Here is an 18,913-nt window from a genome sequence, read left to right as displayed (position 1 = left end):
TCTTATTCCCATTGTCCTTGGATATCCAGTTAGTCTGAGTTCCTGCTTGGTACGACTCACAATGAATGAACGTGACTTTTCCCACATCACAGTTTAATTATTTCCCTTCAGGAAACTGTGTTCATTCTCACGTTTGACCCCGCAGCGCCAAATCACAGGAATAAGATTTGCATGAAAGTTGTTTCAGAGGATTTTCACTTCAAGTTAGAAAGGATTTTAAAAAAAAAAAAAAAAAAAAAAGTTGATTTGGTCATTTCAACCAAATCTCTCTCGAACAAGCATCATGAGTTTCTTCTTGCCCTTGTAAATCTGTTTCAGGTTGTCTATGAACTGCGTGAACTGGATGTGTCCGTCGTGCGCCATGAGGAACGTCTCTCTGGCTTTGCTGAGGAACTCGATGAACTCGCTGTAGTGGCGTGGGCTGATGTGCGTCAGCCGAGAGTGCGTCGTGTTGATGTAGGCCCCGATCGTGGCGTCCAGCAGCTGCCTGAGTGGAGCCTTGTCCAGAGGCATCAGCTTCCCAGAGTTCCTGCGACTGTGCAGCGCCACCATGCCCGGCGTCGTCAGCGTGCACCGCCGCAAAATGTCTGACAAGACGGTGGCGCACTTCACGCTCTTCACCACCAGGGGGATGACGGATGCCAGTTCGTTTTTCCCCAGCGAGTGGCTGAGCGCACACGCCCAGAGCACGTCGTTGATGGCCGGGTGTGTGTCTTGGTTGTAGCTGAGGTTCAGGTGAGTCATGGCTAATGTTGCTAGTTTGTACGCCCTCATAGGATAGCCGCGATGCTCCATGTAGCGTGCTATTGTAAACAGCTGTGTGTAGTTCATTCCCGTGGCAGCCGCGTCCAGTACAATCTGATAGGCTGTCTCGAAGGCAATGTGGTCCTTCTCACAGAGAGTCAGAGCTGAGAGGGCACAGTTTTGGGGGTCCTTCATGGCACACTGCAGGGCCAGGGTGCGGGCAGAGTTGGCCAGGTTCTCCTGCTGATGGCAGTCCAAGTGCAGGCGGACGATGGTGCTGTTGGACATGACGGTGCTCGCCACGACGCTGGTGGCTTCAGTGGGGGTGAAGAGGGTGAACCAGCTCTGCATGATGCTGTCCAGCGCAAACACACCTAGATAGAGAGGAAAAGAAATGTAAGCAATTTAAATCTTAAGTCCCCTGCCTGTTTTTAAGTAAATTTAGGCGTTCCCCAAGGTTCAATCATAGGTCCTCTTCTTTTTCCATTCGACATCTGTACTGTTTTCCCTAAATATGATGTCCTCTTTCACTCTACGTATGACAGGACCATGGTAAAGCCCCATTGTTGAATCCTCAAGATAAATTAGGTGACATTTTAAAAAAAAAATCTTAATTGCCAACAGAGAGGAAAAGAAATTTTAGTTTATGGTATTTAACTGTTGGTGTTCCTCAAGGCTCAATTATAGATCCTCTTCTTTGTCCATGTTACATATTAATAATTATAATTTATATATAGATAGATAGATATCCCATGGAAATACGAAAACCAACGATATATTTTCAGTTATCTGGTTCAACAGTTCCTTTGGGAAATTCTTTGGTTCCAACTGAAAACATAAATCTCACAAATATATAGAGTAATTTGTAAAAAAGATAATTAAAAGTTTCTGGTCGCTGTGATTTTCATCAAACAAGACTCCAACGGGAGGAAATTGTCAATTTGTGGGGGACTATTTTCAGTGGCGTACAAATACTTGGTGTTTGAGATAGAATAAAAACAAAATAAACTACAATGTGTGTAGTTTATTTTGATCTGATCCTACATCCTCCTGTCTGAATAATGTTTGCTAAAAACTAGTGTTTGGCCATTTTAAGAAATTACAATTGAATTTTTTAACATGGAACTTTGTATTTGTAAGACGTTCTTAAGACCTTCAGTTGAACCACAGAACTTTTCCAAAAGACAAATTAGGGAACTGTGAAGTTTCATGTTTAGATGTTTAGTTTTGGTATTTTTTTTTAAATGTGATTTGTTGACAATAACAAAAATCTAAAATGTCACCTGCCTTATCTAGACAATCTAAAGTGTATTAAAAATAACTCTTTACTGCCAGCAAAATTCTAATGCTCCTTTTAGATACTGAAAAGATTAAAATCACTCTGCTTCTATGAATGTACAAGTTGTACTAACTAAAAAACTTTATTTTCAATGTTATTTCTTGATTAACTATTGCAAAATTCAAAACAGCATATTTTAATTCAAGAAAATGTCCACAGAAGTATTGCCGCCCCTATTTTATACCTCGAGTCATTAAATGTCTCAGAAATCCCCCCAAAATAAGTACGTCACCAGTCTCTGTGACCTTTTACCTTCTAATTGGATATTCTATTTCTAATTCTCTGACCTTTTATGGTCAGGCCCCACTCTACATCACCGACTGGCATTTTCTCAATGAGTCCATTCAAACTGTGCTCACAGAAACAGGGACTCCTTGTCACTCCTCTCACATTCACAAGAAATCATCTGGGAGGAGGGTTTTTCCCCTACAGAGCTCCGTCCCTATGGACACAGCTTCCTGTCCACAAACTCAGCCACTGGGTTTCAAGTATTCGAGTCCCAACATGAGGTCCACTTAATCAGCCAAAAGTCCACAACTTTCCATAATTACTACCCTGCCAGTCATTCCTTCCCTCCAGCTGAGAGCCCTCCAAAATCTACTTTAAGTCCTGGTGAAGTTTGTCCTGGTTTTCTTTTACCGAGACAGTTTTACCACTACATTTACTCAAGTACTTTACTTAAGAACATTTTTCAGGTACTTGTGTTTTCAATGTATGCTTCTTTTTCCCTCACTACCTTTCAGAGACAAACATTTTACTTTATTTAAATGATTTCACAGCAATAGTTGGCAGTGTGCTCTTTTCTTTCTTTTTTTTTTTTTTTTTAAATGTGCATTGTCATAGATTCAGCTACCCCAAATATAAACATATTGATTTCCACAGGATGTTAAAAAGTATTTTAAGTTATTAAATCTATTTAGCGAAAATTAAGGCCCTTAAAAGTTTGAAAAACATTTTTGAAAGTGTTCAATTTTGAAGCTCATTTTGAATAAATTTGTATGTAAATATAGACTATTTGTCAAATAACGTTGGACGTTATATGCTAAAATTTGTGTGACAATGACTTTTTCTGGACGACATGCTATACTATGACTTTTTTTCATGGTTTTTGACGACATACTATACTATGACTTCATGATTTGGGACGACATGCTATACTATGATGTTTTTTCATGATTTTGGACGACATACTATACTATGACTTTTTTTCATGATTTTGGACGACATGCTATACTATGACTTTTTTTTATGATTTTGGACGACATACTATACTATGACTTTTTTCATGATTTCGGACGACATATTATACTATGACATTTTTACATGATTTCGGACGACATACTATGACTGACTTTTTTTCATGATTTCGGATGACATACTATACTATGACATTTTTACATGATTTTGGACGACATACTATACTATGACTTTTTTTCATGATTTTGGACGACATACTATGACTGACTTTTTTTCATGATTTCGGACGACATACTATACGGTGACTTTTTTTTCTGATTCTATACGACATACTATAATTTTTTTCATGGCATTTTTATGTAGCATATTATACTATGACTTTTTTGACTATTTTTTTCTTTTTTTTTTTTTTTTACAACATACTTCACTATGACGTTTTTACAACATTTTTAATGACACACAATAATTATCACATACTAAAGTGACTTCTCATGAGATTTTTTGTGAACTACTATTTGAGTTTTCTATGGCTTTTTAATAACGTAATATTATGACAGTTGTTCAAGAATAACTTCTAGCTGTGTATCTGCCGCTGTCACCATGTTAAGGTTCATATGACGGTGAATTACTTTTCATTAGAAAAACAAACTCACCAGCCTCAGTAGCACAAGTCACCAGCCATCGCACCATCTCTCTCCTCCGCCAGTTCAAGGTAGACAGTGTCATTCTCATCACCTGTAAGAAACACGACATTAGTATTGAATCTGCGTGATATTATTTGTGTTAATGTGTGTTACTGTGTGTGTGTGTGTGTGTGTGTGTGTGTGTGTGTGTGTTGTTTACCTGAAGACCCAGCTCCAGGGAGACTTTGAGCAGCGTGATGTCTGGCAGGCTGTCCATGAGAGTGGCAATTTTGAAGGCATCCTGGGCCAGTTTGAAGATGTGGGATGAGGAGTGGATGTTCTTCTGGATGGACTCTAACACTGTTTCAAGCTTACGAGCATCGCCTGGTAACACAACACAACAAACAGGGACCGAGAAGTCATTCACACCTTCCAGTATTGGCTTGAAATTGTTCTTTTACTCAAACACAGCTGGTTTATTTTCACATGACAGGACTGTTGTCCACACACAACAATGTGATGTTTGCAATCATTACATACTGTAGCATTTAGGAATATAACAACTGGGGTGACAGTGTACAGACTACAACCTGTTTTTATTATGTATATACATTTCCTACATTACTGCACAACCTGTTTACATTATAGTTTATACCTTTGAACCTTTTGAACTGCTGAACTCATATCTTTGTCTTATATTCTCATTTTATTTACATGGCTCTTTTCTTTTATATACGTATGACACAAAGAACTTGAAGAGTACTTAGTGTAGTTTAGTTTAACTCCTACGCTTGTGTTTGTACTTCCAAATATCAGACCTATCAGAGCTGTGATAAGTTACTGCTGATGCAAAGGCTTTTATTGTGAAGCAGCCTTTGGAAATGAAAAGCTTTTGTCACTTCTGGTATAGACACTTTGAGAGGTGATATTCCTCAATGAAAATGGGTCAACACAAGTCACGGTGAGCTGAAAAGAGCTGCAGGTGTTTTATGTTAAACAGCTATTTTATGACCTCCAACACATCATCAGGTCAACAACCTATTTTATCTCGTCAGTTTCATTAAAATAAGGTATTACAGAGTCTTTCATTTCATTTAAAAAGCTCTTGCCTGCTGTAGGCAGCAACACTGGCTATAACCTTTTTTTGTAAGCGTCTGTCGGCTGTCATGAGACGTTTTACACCAGTTAATTAGATGGGGAGTGCATGCACGAGGCTGTTTGATCCTTTTTTGTGGAGTTTGAGTCATAACTGTCAGACATGCAGCAAACAACAATCCTACTTTAGCCAGAAAGCTCATCAACTCAAAATGGACAGTCAGAAAAAATCAGAAGCCATTTAAAAAAGTCACTTGTACCAAAAATGTACTGTCAAAAACATCCTTCCTGGGTTTGAGAACAGCTGTGTGTTTGTGTACCTTTAGCAGCAGTGAGCATGGTGGAGGCCAGTTCACACTGTTGGGTCTCTATGTGGCTGAGAGTGAACCAGCGGGGGAGGCGGTTGGGCACCACTGACACTATATGGTGAGGCCGAGGCAAGTCACCGGAGGGGGCCGTGGACTCCAGGACCGGCAACCTGAGAACACAGAGAGGTGAAAATAAAACTTTATTAGACGTCAGCACTCAGGAACTGATGTGAGGAACATTTCATGAAGAATTTATCACATGTTCCTCTCATAGAATCATCAATAGTTTCCCTTCAAACATAAACTGAGGTGGATCTTCACCTCGGGACGAATACGTTTAAAAATAACAGCTTAATTTCCCCACAAACACACTCCAGTTAGACCCTGTAACAGCTGCTGTGAGACCACGTTTGTGTTCTCTAATATTCCTCCTTTGTAATTCAAGCCTGGAATTAAAAAAACATAAAGATTTACATATCATAAAAATCAAAGGGGTTTAATTTGGGCGAGAGGATATAAAGTTTCGTAACACCCGTGGCGGTCAGGGAGGAAACCAACAGCATGTATTTATTATTCACACATTTTTATAAAACTCGTTTTCAGCAGCGCTGAATTATTTAGTGAATATTCCAGCAAAAGGAGGTTTTGTCATTAAACGGCGCCCCAGATAGCTCCTAAATCTGCCGCTCCGCTCCGTCTCTGTATCCATCACACTCACTCACACACAGACCAGAGGAGACTTAACGGAGGCAGAGGAGCAGAGTTACATTTAAAGGTTTGGTCCAATTCAGGGCAGAAACTCCTCGCTTCACTCCCTCTTTATTTCTGTTCCTCCTCTCAACACTTAGAATACAGCCCCTTTTACACAGAGGTGGCGCTATAGAGCTACACAGTCCCTTATTTATCCCTCCTTTGCATCTTTACACAGAACCAAGCAACAGTGGCATCATCCTGCTCCAGTGTGTGATTTTAGACGGCATACCAGCATCGTGGAAGCATATGAACCTCGAGTCAGCCCCTAGTGAGACATATAACATACCCATTTGCAGCACTTCATAAACTATAAATAATTAAATTTGAACAATGGCTTAACATGTCAATAATACCATTTAAGGTCCCCGTTATATGACGGCTGATCTCGCCCTTTGCTCGGAGGGTAAGGAGCTTCCAGACCTCATTGTTTTCCCAATTTGCGGACATTTTCAGCTGCTGTTTTTCTTCTTTGAGTTAGCTGCTAACTGCTATCAGCTGCTTTTTAAACCTCCTGCAGTGTGTCGCATGCATAACATGTCGCAAAATGATTCTGTCCTGTTTATACAGGCATCGTTTCGCCGCTGTTACTACCTCCGATGCCGCCTAAAAGGTGAGACAACTCTGTCACCCAAATCACTGATTGTACCTTTTACACCGAGCGGCAAAGCAGATAACGAAATTAAACTCTCGCCTTAATGAGGCAGTGTAAATGGGGCTTTAGTCCACACTAAGCTGGAGACATTTGTGAACACGTCTTTTTTTCACTGTTTCATTTTTCTCATTCAAAAATGCTGAGCTCTTCCTGTCGGGCAGGAAATCCAAAGTGTGGGATCATTTTGAGAAGGTGAAGGACGAACCCAAGGTGATATGTAAACTCATCTTCATTGGTCGACTACAAACATGACGTATCATCTGAAACATGGAAGTAGCTACATGCCCATTAGCCCACAGCGTCATTAACAGGCGGCTCGCTCAGTGTGTGACGTGCACTTGGAGATAAAATATAGGCCTAGAGTTCAGAGGATCTCAGGCAGCCAAACTTATCTGAGGGTATTTGTTGTAATTACTGAAATTATTAATTATTTTATTGTGTTTTATATTTTATTCTAATTCCATTATTTGTTTTCCACTCTGTAACATTGTTTTGAAAGGTGCAGTATAAATAAAGTCATCATTCATTATCACTAGATTAATGTCACAAGGTCAACAGCTTAAAAAGAGGAAGTGTTTCTACTCACCGCATGGCCCTCAGTGCAATTTTGTACGCCAGTTCGGCGTCATGAGGTAGCAGGGAGGTGAAGAGATACTTGGCAAAAGTGTGCATGGGGACGCTCTCTCTGTAGAGTAACTCCCCCAGACCACTGTAAGGACCAGCTGGAAGAGACAAACACAGGTACAGTTCAGTGTACAGAGTCAGTGTGAAGACAGAGATCAAACACAGAGCTGATGATGCACATATGACGGGCCAAACAGCGTCCTCGTGTATCAGATTATTTCCCAGCCTGACATGTCAACATGTTTGATACCCGGCTGATTTAAACTCAGACTGATGAGAGCAGAATGACTCAGCTGTGGTTCAGAATGATGATCACTTTGTTAGTCACAACCTACAGAGACTTCTGTCTCGGCATCAGAGCAGGGACTTCCTGAAACTTCATGTGAGAACAACACGCATGCAGCATCAAGAGACATTACAAGATTTCACAAGAAGTTTTCGGGTTGAGAGATTCCAGGAAAAGATGATGATGGAAGCATTTCTAGCCAGTGCAGCAAAAACATTAGTGTCATCGTTTTTCTTTATCCAGGTCCAGTGTGTAGGATCTAGGGGGATATGCTGACAGAAATGGAATATGATGTAATATGTATGTTTTCTTTAGTGTAAAATCACCTGAAAATAAGAGCTGTTGTGTTTTTGTTACCTCGGAATGAGACGTTTATATCTACATAGGGAGCAGGTCCTCATCTACAGAGATCACCATGTTGCACCACCATATTTCTACAGTAGCCCAGAACAGACAAACCAAACACTGGCTCTAGATAGAGATAGACGTTTCGCTTTTTATCTGTCATTTTACTGGTTTAAATCACTGGTACATTTTGGAGAAGAAGATTTCTTTGCAGATAATCCAGCTCCCAGTAAAAACCTGCTTAACATCTAGGGCTGGTTGCACAACACACCTTAAGATTTCCCTTAACGTCCAAGTCAGGGCTTCCTTAAAATAAAAAACACAACACCCTGTTGTTTTCTCATTAGCACTTCCTTAAAATGTTCCTCTTGGGCTTATTCGTTTAAAAAATCCCTTAAAAATATCACACGAAAGACCTTAGGTATCACAAGCACAAGTTCAAACAAACGGTCCACAGAGAAGATGTATCCTTAACTAAGGAAATGATGTATGGGATTCCCTGCAACATCTTTAAGTAAGTCCCTCAGCTAAGGAAAAATTAAACGTCACGCAAGTGTCACAGGGGAAAAAACTAAAGGTATTTGTGGAACCAACCCCTGGACCTTCAGTTACTGGAGAAAAAAGGTGTCTTCAACATGCCAAACAACGTCGGAGAAACACTGATTCGTAACGTTCAACTGCTTTATTAAGTGTTTTTACCAGTTTTAATCACCTGGTCTTTTTGTTTTGGAGAAGAAGAGACCTCTGAGGATAATTTAGCTCTTGGTAAAAACCTCCTGAACAATGAACACTGAAGGAATTCTTACCAGGAGCTGGTTGCAATCTGCAGTCCTCACTGCTAGACGCCACTAAATTCCCCTTAAATCTTACACACTGGACCTTTAAGGCAATAATTCAGTTAATCAATGAAAGCTGAATATTTAATCTCAAAAGATGTCAATCTTTCAAATAAGGCTGGGTTATTCTACCTTTTTCTTCTTTTTTGTAAGTTTAAAAAAGGCGTAAAACCTTAGAAAATGTTGCCTGTTGAAGACTTAAATCTTCAAACAGAAATCACCAAAGTCCAGTAAATGTTGACTGCACACTGTCATGGCTACAGAAGAATGACACCATCAGCACTGACATTTGTTCCCTATGAGCCCTGTTTTCACTATGATACTCTGTCTGTCATCGTGTACAATCTTCTGGGAAAATGAGGGTTGATTTACAGCACAAAGGAAGTGCGTCAGCCATTGCACAACCAAAACAGTAAGTATGGAGCTTCTGTTTTCCTCGGTAGCTATCAGCAGCTATCTCCAGTTTGCATAGAGTATCAGTGGAGATTCTTGCAGTTATTGTCCTCAGCAGACTGTGGAAAAGAGTAACTGTGCAGCAACAAAGTGCAGTCTGTGCTGTGTTGCTGGCAGTTTGAAGGCTCATCAACGGCATCAACAATAATACCATTTTAAAATGCTGGGGGGAGGGGAGCAGTAGTTTGTTCTCACTTTTTTCTCACATTTGAGAATCGTTAACAAACGCATGTTGTAAATAAACACTTTAATGTTTGAGTGGTACTCACCCTCTAACAGGATAGCGGCTTGTTTCCGGAAGATCTTCACCAGCGTGTCGTCTAAATCGACTTCTTGAAGCTTGGCCAGTAGCTGCTCTTCGTTGCGGCACACCTTCTCCTGAGCGTACAGGCCGTCCGGCATCACTCTCTGCTGCCCTAAACCAATCAGAGCCGTCTCCACGGCCAGCGACACAAACGACTCTCCCTCCTCCAGGAAACGCTGCGCCGGGCACACAGGGTGCTCCGTCCTCCTGCCTGAACCTGGTGAGCCTGAGGGGGAGGCAGAGGGAGGAGGGGTGAGAGATGACTTCAGGGGGAAAGATGTTCCCTTTGAGCCGTGGACGGAGCTGAGTATTGATAAATCTATTGATCTATTTGTTCATTCTGGTGTTCTTTTCAGAGAGTGTATCCTCCTGGGGATGGTAATCATGTGTTTTAATGGCTTAATGATGTCTTGGCAGACCTCACTGTTCATCCCAGGAGGGTTAGCAGTCCCTAATGAATACACACACACACACACACACACACACACACACACATATATATAGATGTATAAATAGCTGGAGATCTTAATTGAAAACTTTTACAACTTCTTCCGTGCGGCGTCTTCATCACTTCAGCACATTCGGAGGAGAAACAAAGTGTAACGTCACCGTCCTCTCTGGCTGCAGTGTGTTGGAAATTGGTCTCGCTGAGCTCGCTGCATAATTAATGCATTTTAATTGGAGTGTTTTTCCTGCTGCATTTCTTATTCATGAGCTGTTATTGGAGGATGACTGCGGGCCAATCAGCACGTCTGTGTCATCGCTGCTGATTGCAACCTGAGGGCTGCAGCTCTGACAGGAAGACGCAATCACTGCAGTGTAAATGTTTGACACACACACAGAGGAAAATGTGTGTGTTCTGTACTGAAGTACATTTACTCAACTACAGTACTGAAGTGCCACTCTGAGGTATTTTACCTAAGTGTTGCCATTTTCTGGTACTTCATACGTCTGCTGCACAGTATTCAACATTATACTTCACCTTTTTCATATAAAACACACAAAGAGATAAAATACAAGACATGGTTGACAATGAATCCGGCCTGTGACTCAAAAAAGTTCAGACACACCAAACCGACATCGAAGAACTTGTGGCGATGATTGTCGACTGTTGCGTCGCCTCACATCACCTGTGTACACAACTGAAAATTGTACTTGAACACACCATAAAGACTACAGCCGACCAGCACGTCATGCAGACTCCACACAGAAGGGGCTCAGAAGCCAGTACTTTCACTTTAATAAAAGAACCCGAGAACTTCTTCCACTATCATGTATCTGTGTATGTACCTGAGAAGTCGAGCAGGGCGGCGGCTCCGTCCTCGCTGCCCCGCCCCGTCTCCATCAGGGTGGTGAACAGAGTGCCGATGGGGTCCAGAGGGTGACCCACCCAACCCTCCAGGTTGGTCACTGATGTTATTCCTTTATGAAGCAGCTCTGCAGAAACAAACACACACACACAGGTCATTTATACTGGTCAGAGTAACGATCAGGGTTTCTACAGTGGAAACCAAATTCAGTTTAAGACGTAGAATGTAACTTAATACCTGTTTTATGTTCACATGGGTTAAAGAATGATGGAAAACCAGAACAGACTAGTGTTATCAGAAATATTGACTTATCAATACATGTTGATGCTGAATATTAAAAACAGTTCCAGTACAACAAGCAGAAAAGCTTTGAATACAAAAAGACTCATTCTTAACATAAACCTTTTAATGTTTTATGAACCAGATATTAACGACAGAAACTGGCAAAGTACGAAGCATCAAAACAAACCCACCTTTCTTGTGAGTGCGGAAGAACTCCAGCTGTTTCTGCTGTTGCCTCCGCAGCGTGTTCACTATTGCGATGGCGAGCCTGAGTGCTTCCTTGGGGTAACCGTGTGATCTCAGTGCGTCTACTCGAGCACACGCAGTCGGGACGTGCTCTGCAGGAGAAGAGGAACGAGAGAAGATATTTTGAAGTCTACCTTAAGTTGTTTCTTATCATTAAATTCCCTCCAAACCACATGTCCCCGCTCTCTCACCGTGCCACAGGGGCCACCCTCGGGTGTCGAAGAGGGAGCTGTCGAGGTTGTCATGGTAACAGTAGTTGGTGTAGTGGTCCTCGGTGATGATGTGCTGCAGGTGGGGGTCCTGCCAGTGCAGGTCGCAGGCCTCGATCGCTCGCGTGAACACCGTCCGGTGAGGCCGAGTGAGGGAATCTGTGAGAGGCGAATACAGGACGTCAGGTTATCAAACTGTAAGGCAGGGAAAGGTGCATGCTGGGAAATTAATCACTGTTGTCTGACCCACTGGCTAGCTCAACATCATGGTCAGCAGCAGCTGTGACTGTGAGACACATGAAGGCTATTTAAATACTTAAAACTCTCAGGGTGCTTTCACACCTGCCCTGTTTGATTCGGTTCAATCCAACTCAAGTTCGTTTGCCCCCTCAGTGCGGTTCGTTTGGGCAGGTGTGAACACAGCAATCACACTCAGGTGTGCACCAAAACAACCGGACTGAGACCTTCTTGAAGAGGTGGTCTCAGTCCGGTTCCAAAGGAACTCTGGTGCGGTTGGTTTGTGGTGAGAAGGTGTTCCGACCTGGATGTGAAGCAACTGCAGTCACATGACACATTGTTTGGGTTAAACATGAGCATGTTACAGTCCTGGAGGATTATTAATGTGCACCTCCTCCTGTACTGCCTTAATATGCACATTCAGCACATCCAATGCATCAAAACATTGTTTTCTAGTTGGAGCCGCGTTTGCCTCGTTTTCAAACTGTATGCTTTGACTAAAATGAACAATGACAGCAATATAGTCCACGATGAGCAGCGCTAAAATCAACCTGCGTAGTTGTCCCTCCATTGTGACATTACAAAGTGTCACATTTATCTTGCAAGTGTACTCTTCTTCAACGTTTGCTTTACTTCCTGGATTTTTCCCACATGGAAATTCTGACCAATCAAGAGCAGCTTTCTCACACAAGGCATTTGATCTGGTCCTCTTGTAAATGCTGCCGTGAGAACACCAACCAACTCTAGGCAATTATACAACTTTGGAACAACATGAGTCCCTGATTCAGACCAGAGGAGACCACTCTAGGGCTGACAGCAGCCTTAGACGACTGCCACAGTCATGCTCCTTCTCAAATAAAAATGTAGTCAAACATAAACACACAGACATGATACATATATGTTTAGATTCCCAACTATATAATTATCTGTGATGTCCATCATGAATAAGAGTCTATAAATCAAATCAAAAGTCATAGAATACAGACACTTCTTATTGCTCCAGAACCTGCCTGAGAATCATCACCTTTTTAAAGTTTTCATCAGTATCACAATGACCCAGTGAGGCCTATCCATGGGTACACTGCAAACAGGAGCTGCTAATAGCCAATTCGTCACACTCTTATTGGTGCCAATTTGCAAAATGCAAACAAATATAGGCTAAAAAATTAGGCTCACAACGCAACCCTTCCTACATCCTTTTTACATCCCCTAATTACACAGCCTGTGGTTCTGAAAATTAGAAATAAACGTAAGGCAAAAAGTAATAATAACAGGAGTGAAAAAATTATTTAATATTAACTTGATTTGTTGTCTCCAGTCGGTCTGACGAGGGCCCCCAGTGTCAGACTTTGAAAATCCTGTTATAGCAGGATTAAAAAAAAGTCGATGAGGCAACAAATGCAGGACCATTATAGACAAAACAGCGGCAGTAATAACCGCGCCTGCCTTCTCATTCGAAACATTTTTATTACCACCTGATAGAAACGTTCGTGTGTCTGTATTTTCCCTGAATTGGTGGAAAAAGGCTGCAGGACCTCAACTGTGTTATTAGGCTCATTCTATTAGCCACACTAAAAAGGTAATAAGGCTCGCAGGCACAGAGATTGAAGGAAGGAGACTTGATTAAAAGAGAGGGGGGAGGGGGGAGAGGAGACTTAACAGTGTTAATACAGAGGTGGAGGAGGAGGCGGAGGAGGAGGAGGAGAGAAAAGAAAGAAACCTTCACACATGATGAAGGAGAGGATTTGGAAATCTAAAAAAGAAAAGGGGATGCGAAGTCGTCGTCTCGTCTTCGGGTGTCATCTCACCTGGGTTACCAGGAGGGCCCTGGGGCAGAGCGTTGGTCAGATTGGTCAGCTCGCTGCCATGGTTACCGTCCTCCAAGGGGCAGACGTCCACGCTGTTCCACCTGCGAAGCTGTCGAAGCCAGAAGCCCTTCTGCTCGGGTTTGTAGTGGGGGTTCAGCACAATGCACATCCACAGGGCTCCTGCACACGCGCACACACACACACACACACAGGCAGAGACACAACACACACTTTAATGATTACCGCTTGTACTGCAGGATAAAGGAGTGATACATATTTTGCTGTAATTTCACGTTATTATTTCCTTTATTTATTTATGTACTTTTATTATTTATTTATTTTATTTCCAGGTTTGGGGATATTATTTTCTTTGTTGAAATGTTACTGTTCACATTTAAAAAAAGATTGTTTAAAAAAAAATTACTCCAAATTTTGCAGCAAACACACAAACAACCAGACTCGTCCCTCGGCTTCATTATCACCTCCTTCTAATAAAGCTGAAGCTGCAAAGTTTAATTATCCAGAGCTAATCTGAGCATCTAACAGTTATTTTCCATTCTTGATTAATCACTTGGTCTAAAAACTACCAGACAAAAACTAAAAATATTCCACCGCTGTTTCCTTGTTTGGCCCTGAACACAAATATATTCAGTTCAGTAGAACGTGACAGAAGGAACAGCTCCAAGTTTTCACGTTTGAGAGGCTGGCACCGTAAACTGTTTGGCATTTTAGTCAATTAATTAATGAATCTGCTAATTTATCACCTCGCTTTCAGGTAACACAGAAAACTTGACTAGATTAAATGCTCTGTAGTTTTTCCTGATCATTCACAGGAAAGAAACAAAGACGGAAAACAACCTCCTGCTCATCAAAAATATAACTATGAGTACTTTAATGATTTACTGCAGGTGCTGAATGTGAATAAAATATTACTTCTGAGGTGGAAATGTGGTTATTAGTCTTATTATTTAAACTAAGGAGTGCTGTACAAGATAAAAGAATGACACACAAATATATAGCAAGAGAATAACACCAATAAGAACAATTACATACATGTAAAGATGATAAAATACTAAAATATAAAACCCCACAAACAACCGAAGGCCACTGAAAACATGTACGTTTTAAGATTTGTCTTTAAAGTGTCAATGGAGGGGGAGGATTTGATCGAGAGTGGACGGCTTTTCGAGAGTTTTGGAGCAGCGACCGCAAAGGCACGATCCCAACAATAGTCTCAGTGATGCAAAACACGTCATATATAATATATACATGTGTAAAGCCAAGTAAAAAGCTAATATTAATAAGGTATGACAGGTTACAGGACATTATATTGGTCTGCAAATCAGTTCGGTACACAGATAAAGACGTACTGCTGCAGCTAACCATCATTTTCATTATCAGTAAGTGGGCCATATAGTGAAAAATCAACATCATGTCCAATGTTATGTCATAAAATCTCCTATTTTTACAGTATTTATTAATTTATTTCTATTTCACCTTACCCAGGTGAGTCTTAAAGAACAAAATCTTATTTACAGTGGCGCTTGGTGCACGTGCCGTGATATAAAACAAAGGAAAGCAGCTAATCGTCTCATTTAAGAAGCTGTGACCAGAGATTATTTGTTATTTTTGCTTAATAAATGACTTAAACGTTGAATTGATCTGTAAAGCAGCGTGCAGACGTGAGCAGAGAGAATGGTATTGTTGTAAAAACATGAAGACGCTGGACACAGATTGAAAAACACATGAAGACACTGAGGGAAGGAACAATGAACATGTTAAGGGATGAAATAAAGGATGACAGATGACAAAATGAAGCAGGAGGAGAAAAGAAAGGAAGTGAAGTGAGAAAAAAAAGGGAGGACAGAGGAGGAGAGGTGAGGGGAAGGGGGAGGTGAAAGCAGGAGGGAGGCAGAGGATGGGGGGAGGGGACAGGAGGAGAGAGGCTTTATCCTCCGTCTCTTTGTTAGGGCTGCTTCAAGGACAACAACGAGGAGGGAAAACACAGGCGAGAAAATGAAGTCAGACGTGAGTGATGAAATGCAGAGCAAGATTCTACAACAGCAGAGGGAGGTGGAGGAGGAGGGGTGAAGGAAAACAACAACAGGGGGGAGAGAGGAGCAGTGTAACCTGCAGGCTGTCGCCTTTTACAGGTTGCATCACAGTTTGGGTTTAAAGTGAAGCCCGACTTATTTTGAGGGGATTTTTTTTTAACTTTAAATCACAAACAAATAAACAGAAGTCGTTTCTTCAGCTGCAGACTGACGGTTTGATCCTGTGACAGTGAGCCAAGGTGCTGCTGCTGCTGCTGCACAGGTACGATCTCATCTGTGAAACACCAGGAAATATATAAACACTCAACTGCCACTTTATTAGGTACACTAGTTCAACTGCCTGTTATATAATTATAATAGCTAATGAGCCAATCACGTGGCAGCAACTCGATGCATTTACGCACGTGGCATACGCCGTTGTGAGCATTTATACTTGTGCGGTGGTGTGTCTGTGTCACTCTGCAGTTACACCTCCAAACACTAGCTGGCGGCGGAGTTTCTGTGAAGTGCTGTAAAGTTTAGTTGACTCTAAACACACATTAAACACCCATTAAACATGGCTTAATAGAGACAGTTTCAAACACAAGTACACAAATCAGCTTCACTATAACTCACAGCATTCACAGACAAACACTTGTCTTTATCTGGACACATTTTCCCCACAAATACAACATGCTAACGTTATTAGCACAAGCCTATGGCATTTTACATTGTAGAAATTAGCCTAGCAGCTAGCAGAGATTTCCTCTGCTCATATGAAGCCAGGATAAATCACACACAGGACTTAAAATGCTATTTTTGTGGAGGCTTTATTGTCTTCACAATTTATTGTTTCTTATCTGTGAAATTAAAGTAAATCAAAGCTTTGTTTCCACTGAGGGAAATGGTTTCAGCTTACAGAGACAGACAGGAGGTCTGCGTCAGTGTGACGTGTAGAGTAAAAGTATAAAGTAGCATTAGATGGAAATAGTCAAGTATAAGTACCTTAAAATAGTACTTCAGTGCAGTACTTGAGTAAATGTGCGGTTTGCAGTCACCAAATATGCTGCTGAACTTCCGTGTGTGTGTGTGTGTGTGTGTGTGTGTGTGTTACCTAGTTCGTCCCACAGCTGCCTGTACTTGTCAGTCATGGTGGTCCCCTGTTGCCTCCACAGCGCCAGTCTGGGGTCGCCCATGAACTGCTCTGTGATCAGCGTTAACATACGAGCTCCGTTGGAGTCCCTCATCTTCAGCATCTCTCTCACCTGCAGACACGTCAAGGTGCATTGTGGGTAAACGCTGCCACTCAGCTGCCACCACGGCACAGCGCTGTATGATGGTGTGTGTTGGAAATGATTGTGTTACCTTGCTGAACAGTAAGTTGAGCTGTTTCCCCGAGCCATGGTACCCGCCCTGGGAGAGGAAGAGCTTGACCTGTTCCTGAACCTGCTCCTCGTCCAGATGCCAGCAGTTCTCATCGTCCACGCTGGCGCCCGCCGTCGGATCTGGAGCTCCTGAACGCAACAGAGGAAATCAGTCAGGGACTCACTACGAGAGCTTAATGTCATTAGACTAATACTGACTTTTATTCATCAGTTTACTTCAGTCAGTGGTGGAAGATATTTTATTCATATTAAAGCAACAATACCACAGTCTAGAAATAATTTTAAATGTTTACTGTGAGAGCTGGCCATGGCTATATTTTGAAAATGAAAGCCCCCAGTGGTGACAAAGATTAGTGTATGGGCTGGACAAGGCTTATTTTTCAAAGTAAAAGCCCCCATATGGTAACAGAAGCTTGCTGTGAGGGCTTGACAAGATTGTATTTTCAAAATAAAAGCCCCAAAATGGTAAAATTAGTTAACAAGGGGAGCGCAGACAATGCTTAATTTTCAAAATGACAGCTCCCTGATGGTAACAGAGCTGGATTCTTCAAAATAACAGCCCCTCAAATGGAAACAGAAGTTTACTGCTAAGGCTGGAGAATGTTAAATTTTCAAAATAAAAGCCCCCAGATGGTAACAAGTTTACCGGGTGGCCCAGATAAATCACTGTTTTTCAAAATAAAAGCCCTTATAATATTATAAAATGTAAAGTTTTTTTTAATTATTTTAATACTAAATTGAAAAAAACATTAAAATCCTCAATTTACTCCACTTCAAATTCGACTGCTCTCCATGCTTTCATCGACAGACTTAAAGTTTTAAAACAGGTCACAAAGTCATTACACTTTATACTCAAGTACAAGTACCTCAAATTTGTATATCAGTAGTACTTGAGTAAATGTACTTAGTAACTTTCCAGCACTGGCTACATTAAATAAAAATCAGTGTCATTCAGGGAGGGGCAGACATGGATGTGCCTACATCAGCACACATCTTCTGCATTAATGCAGTGCTGGTTAAGCTTAAACACTGATCAATACTATAAACTGCAAAATCTGCAACTTTAACCAGCCGACAACACGTAACATGTGTCACTGGGGACGCTTAAATCCATGAGACTCAACAGCTAAGTAGGTTCAACTATCTGCAACATGTACATTAAAGCGCTGAACAGAGTACATCTGAACTGCAGTCTAAAGTGTACACACACCAGGTACCTGCAGATCAAATCTCCCTCAGACAGACATGATATTTACATGTTTACAGTCATTAAACTACTGAACACATGTCACTGGGGTCAGTTATGGTTTTATAACAAAACTGTGGACATGTAAACAAACTGGAATGGTGAATTACATGTACTGTAACACAAAGTTACACTCTACTTCAGAACACATCCCAAAATAGTGCCATTTATTATGTAATCAGCTACATCCAGAAGTAACTGAGTGTGCCATAAAACACAAACATGTATTCTGCCGCAGTTTATAAAAACACAACACTAAATATGTGAGGTTCATGTAAACAGAAACCTTCACAAAAGCATTTAGCATCTGTACACATGCCCTTTGTTTTTTTGCACACTCAAATTCATGGTTTTCAATGTCGACGCGGAGCAGGTGTGTTCAAACACCAGAGCAGCACCATTGTGGCGTGCATGCGTTCCCAAGCACCTATTTTTCAGGGCATGATGTTTGCACCTTGAGATAAACTGAGTTCAACTGTCATGTGACAAGGAACAACCAATCACAGCTGACATATATCTTTCCCTTCAACAGTAAATTTCAGTCTGATAAATATGGAGAGGAAGTTGATCATTTTAGTGCAGAGCTACGAGACCTTTA

General features: G+C 41.4%; 1 protein-coding gene across 2 annotated transcripts in view; it reads right to left on the bottom strand.

Annotated features, from left to right (window-relative positions):
• Positions 1–218: 218 nt before the first annotated feature.
• Positions 219–18,913, bottom strand: part of zswim6 (zinc finger, SWIM-type containing 6) — a 91,318-nt gene continuing 72,623 nt past the window's right edge. For both annotated transcript variants that reach the window (XM_049560053.1, XM_049560052.1), the window contains 12 exons: positions 17,050–17,198; positions 16,799–16,949; positions 13,652–13,831; positions 11,589–11,765; positions 11,343–11,489; positions 10,850–10,996; positions 9,525–9,785; positions 7,298–7,433; positions 5,319–5,476; positions 4,124–4,287; positions 3,934–4,015; positions 219–1,118 (listed from right to left, as the gene is read on the bottom strand). In XM_049560053.1, coding sequence (XP_049416010.1) covers positions 256–1,118; positions 3,934–4,015; positions 4,124–4,287; positions 5,319–5,476; positions 7,298–7,433; positions 9,525–9,785; positions 10,850–10,996; positions 11,343–11,489; positions 11,589–11,765; positions 13,652–13,831; positions 16,799–16,949; positions 17,050–17,198 — 2,615 coding nt within the window. In that variant the 3' untranslated portion in view covers positions 219–255. The remainder of the gene's footprint in view (positions 1,119–3,933; positions 4,016–4,123; positions 4,288–5,318; positions 5,477–7,297; positions 7,434–9,524; positions 9,786–10,849; positions 10,997–11,342; positions 11,490–11,588; positions 11,766–13,651; positions 13,832–16,798; positions 16,950–17,049; positions 17,199–18,913) is intronic.

This window comes from Epinephelus fuscoguttatus, linkage group LG18 (assembly GCF_011397635.1).
Source record: "Epinephelus fuscoguttatus linkage group LG18, E.fuscoguttatus.final_Chr_v1".
NCBI classification, from domain to species: domain Eukaryota; kingdom Metazoa; phylum Chordata; class Actinopteri; order Perciformes; family Serranidae; genus Epinephelus; species Epinephelus fuscoguttatus.
Note: the sequence above shows the minus strand (reverse complement) of the source record. Positions and strands in the feature narration are given on the sequence as shown.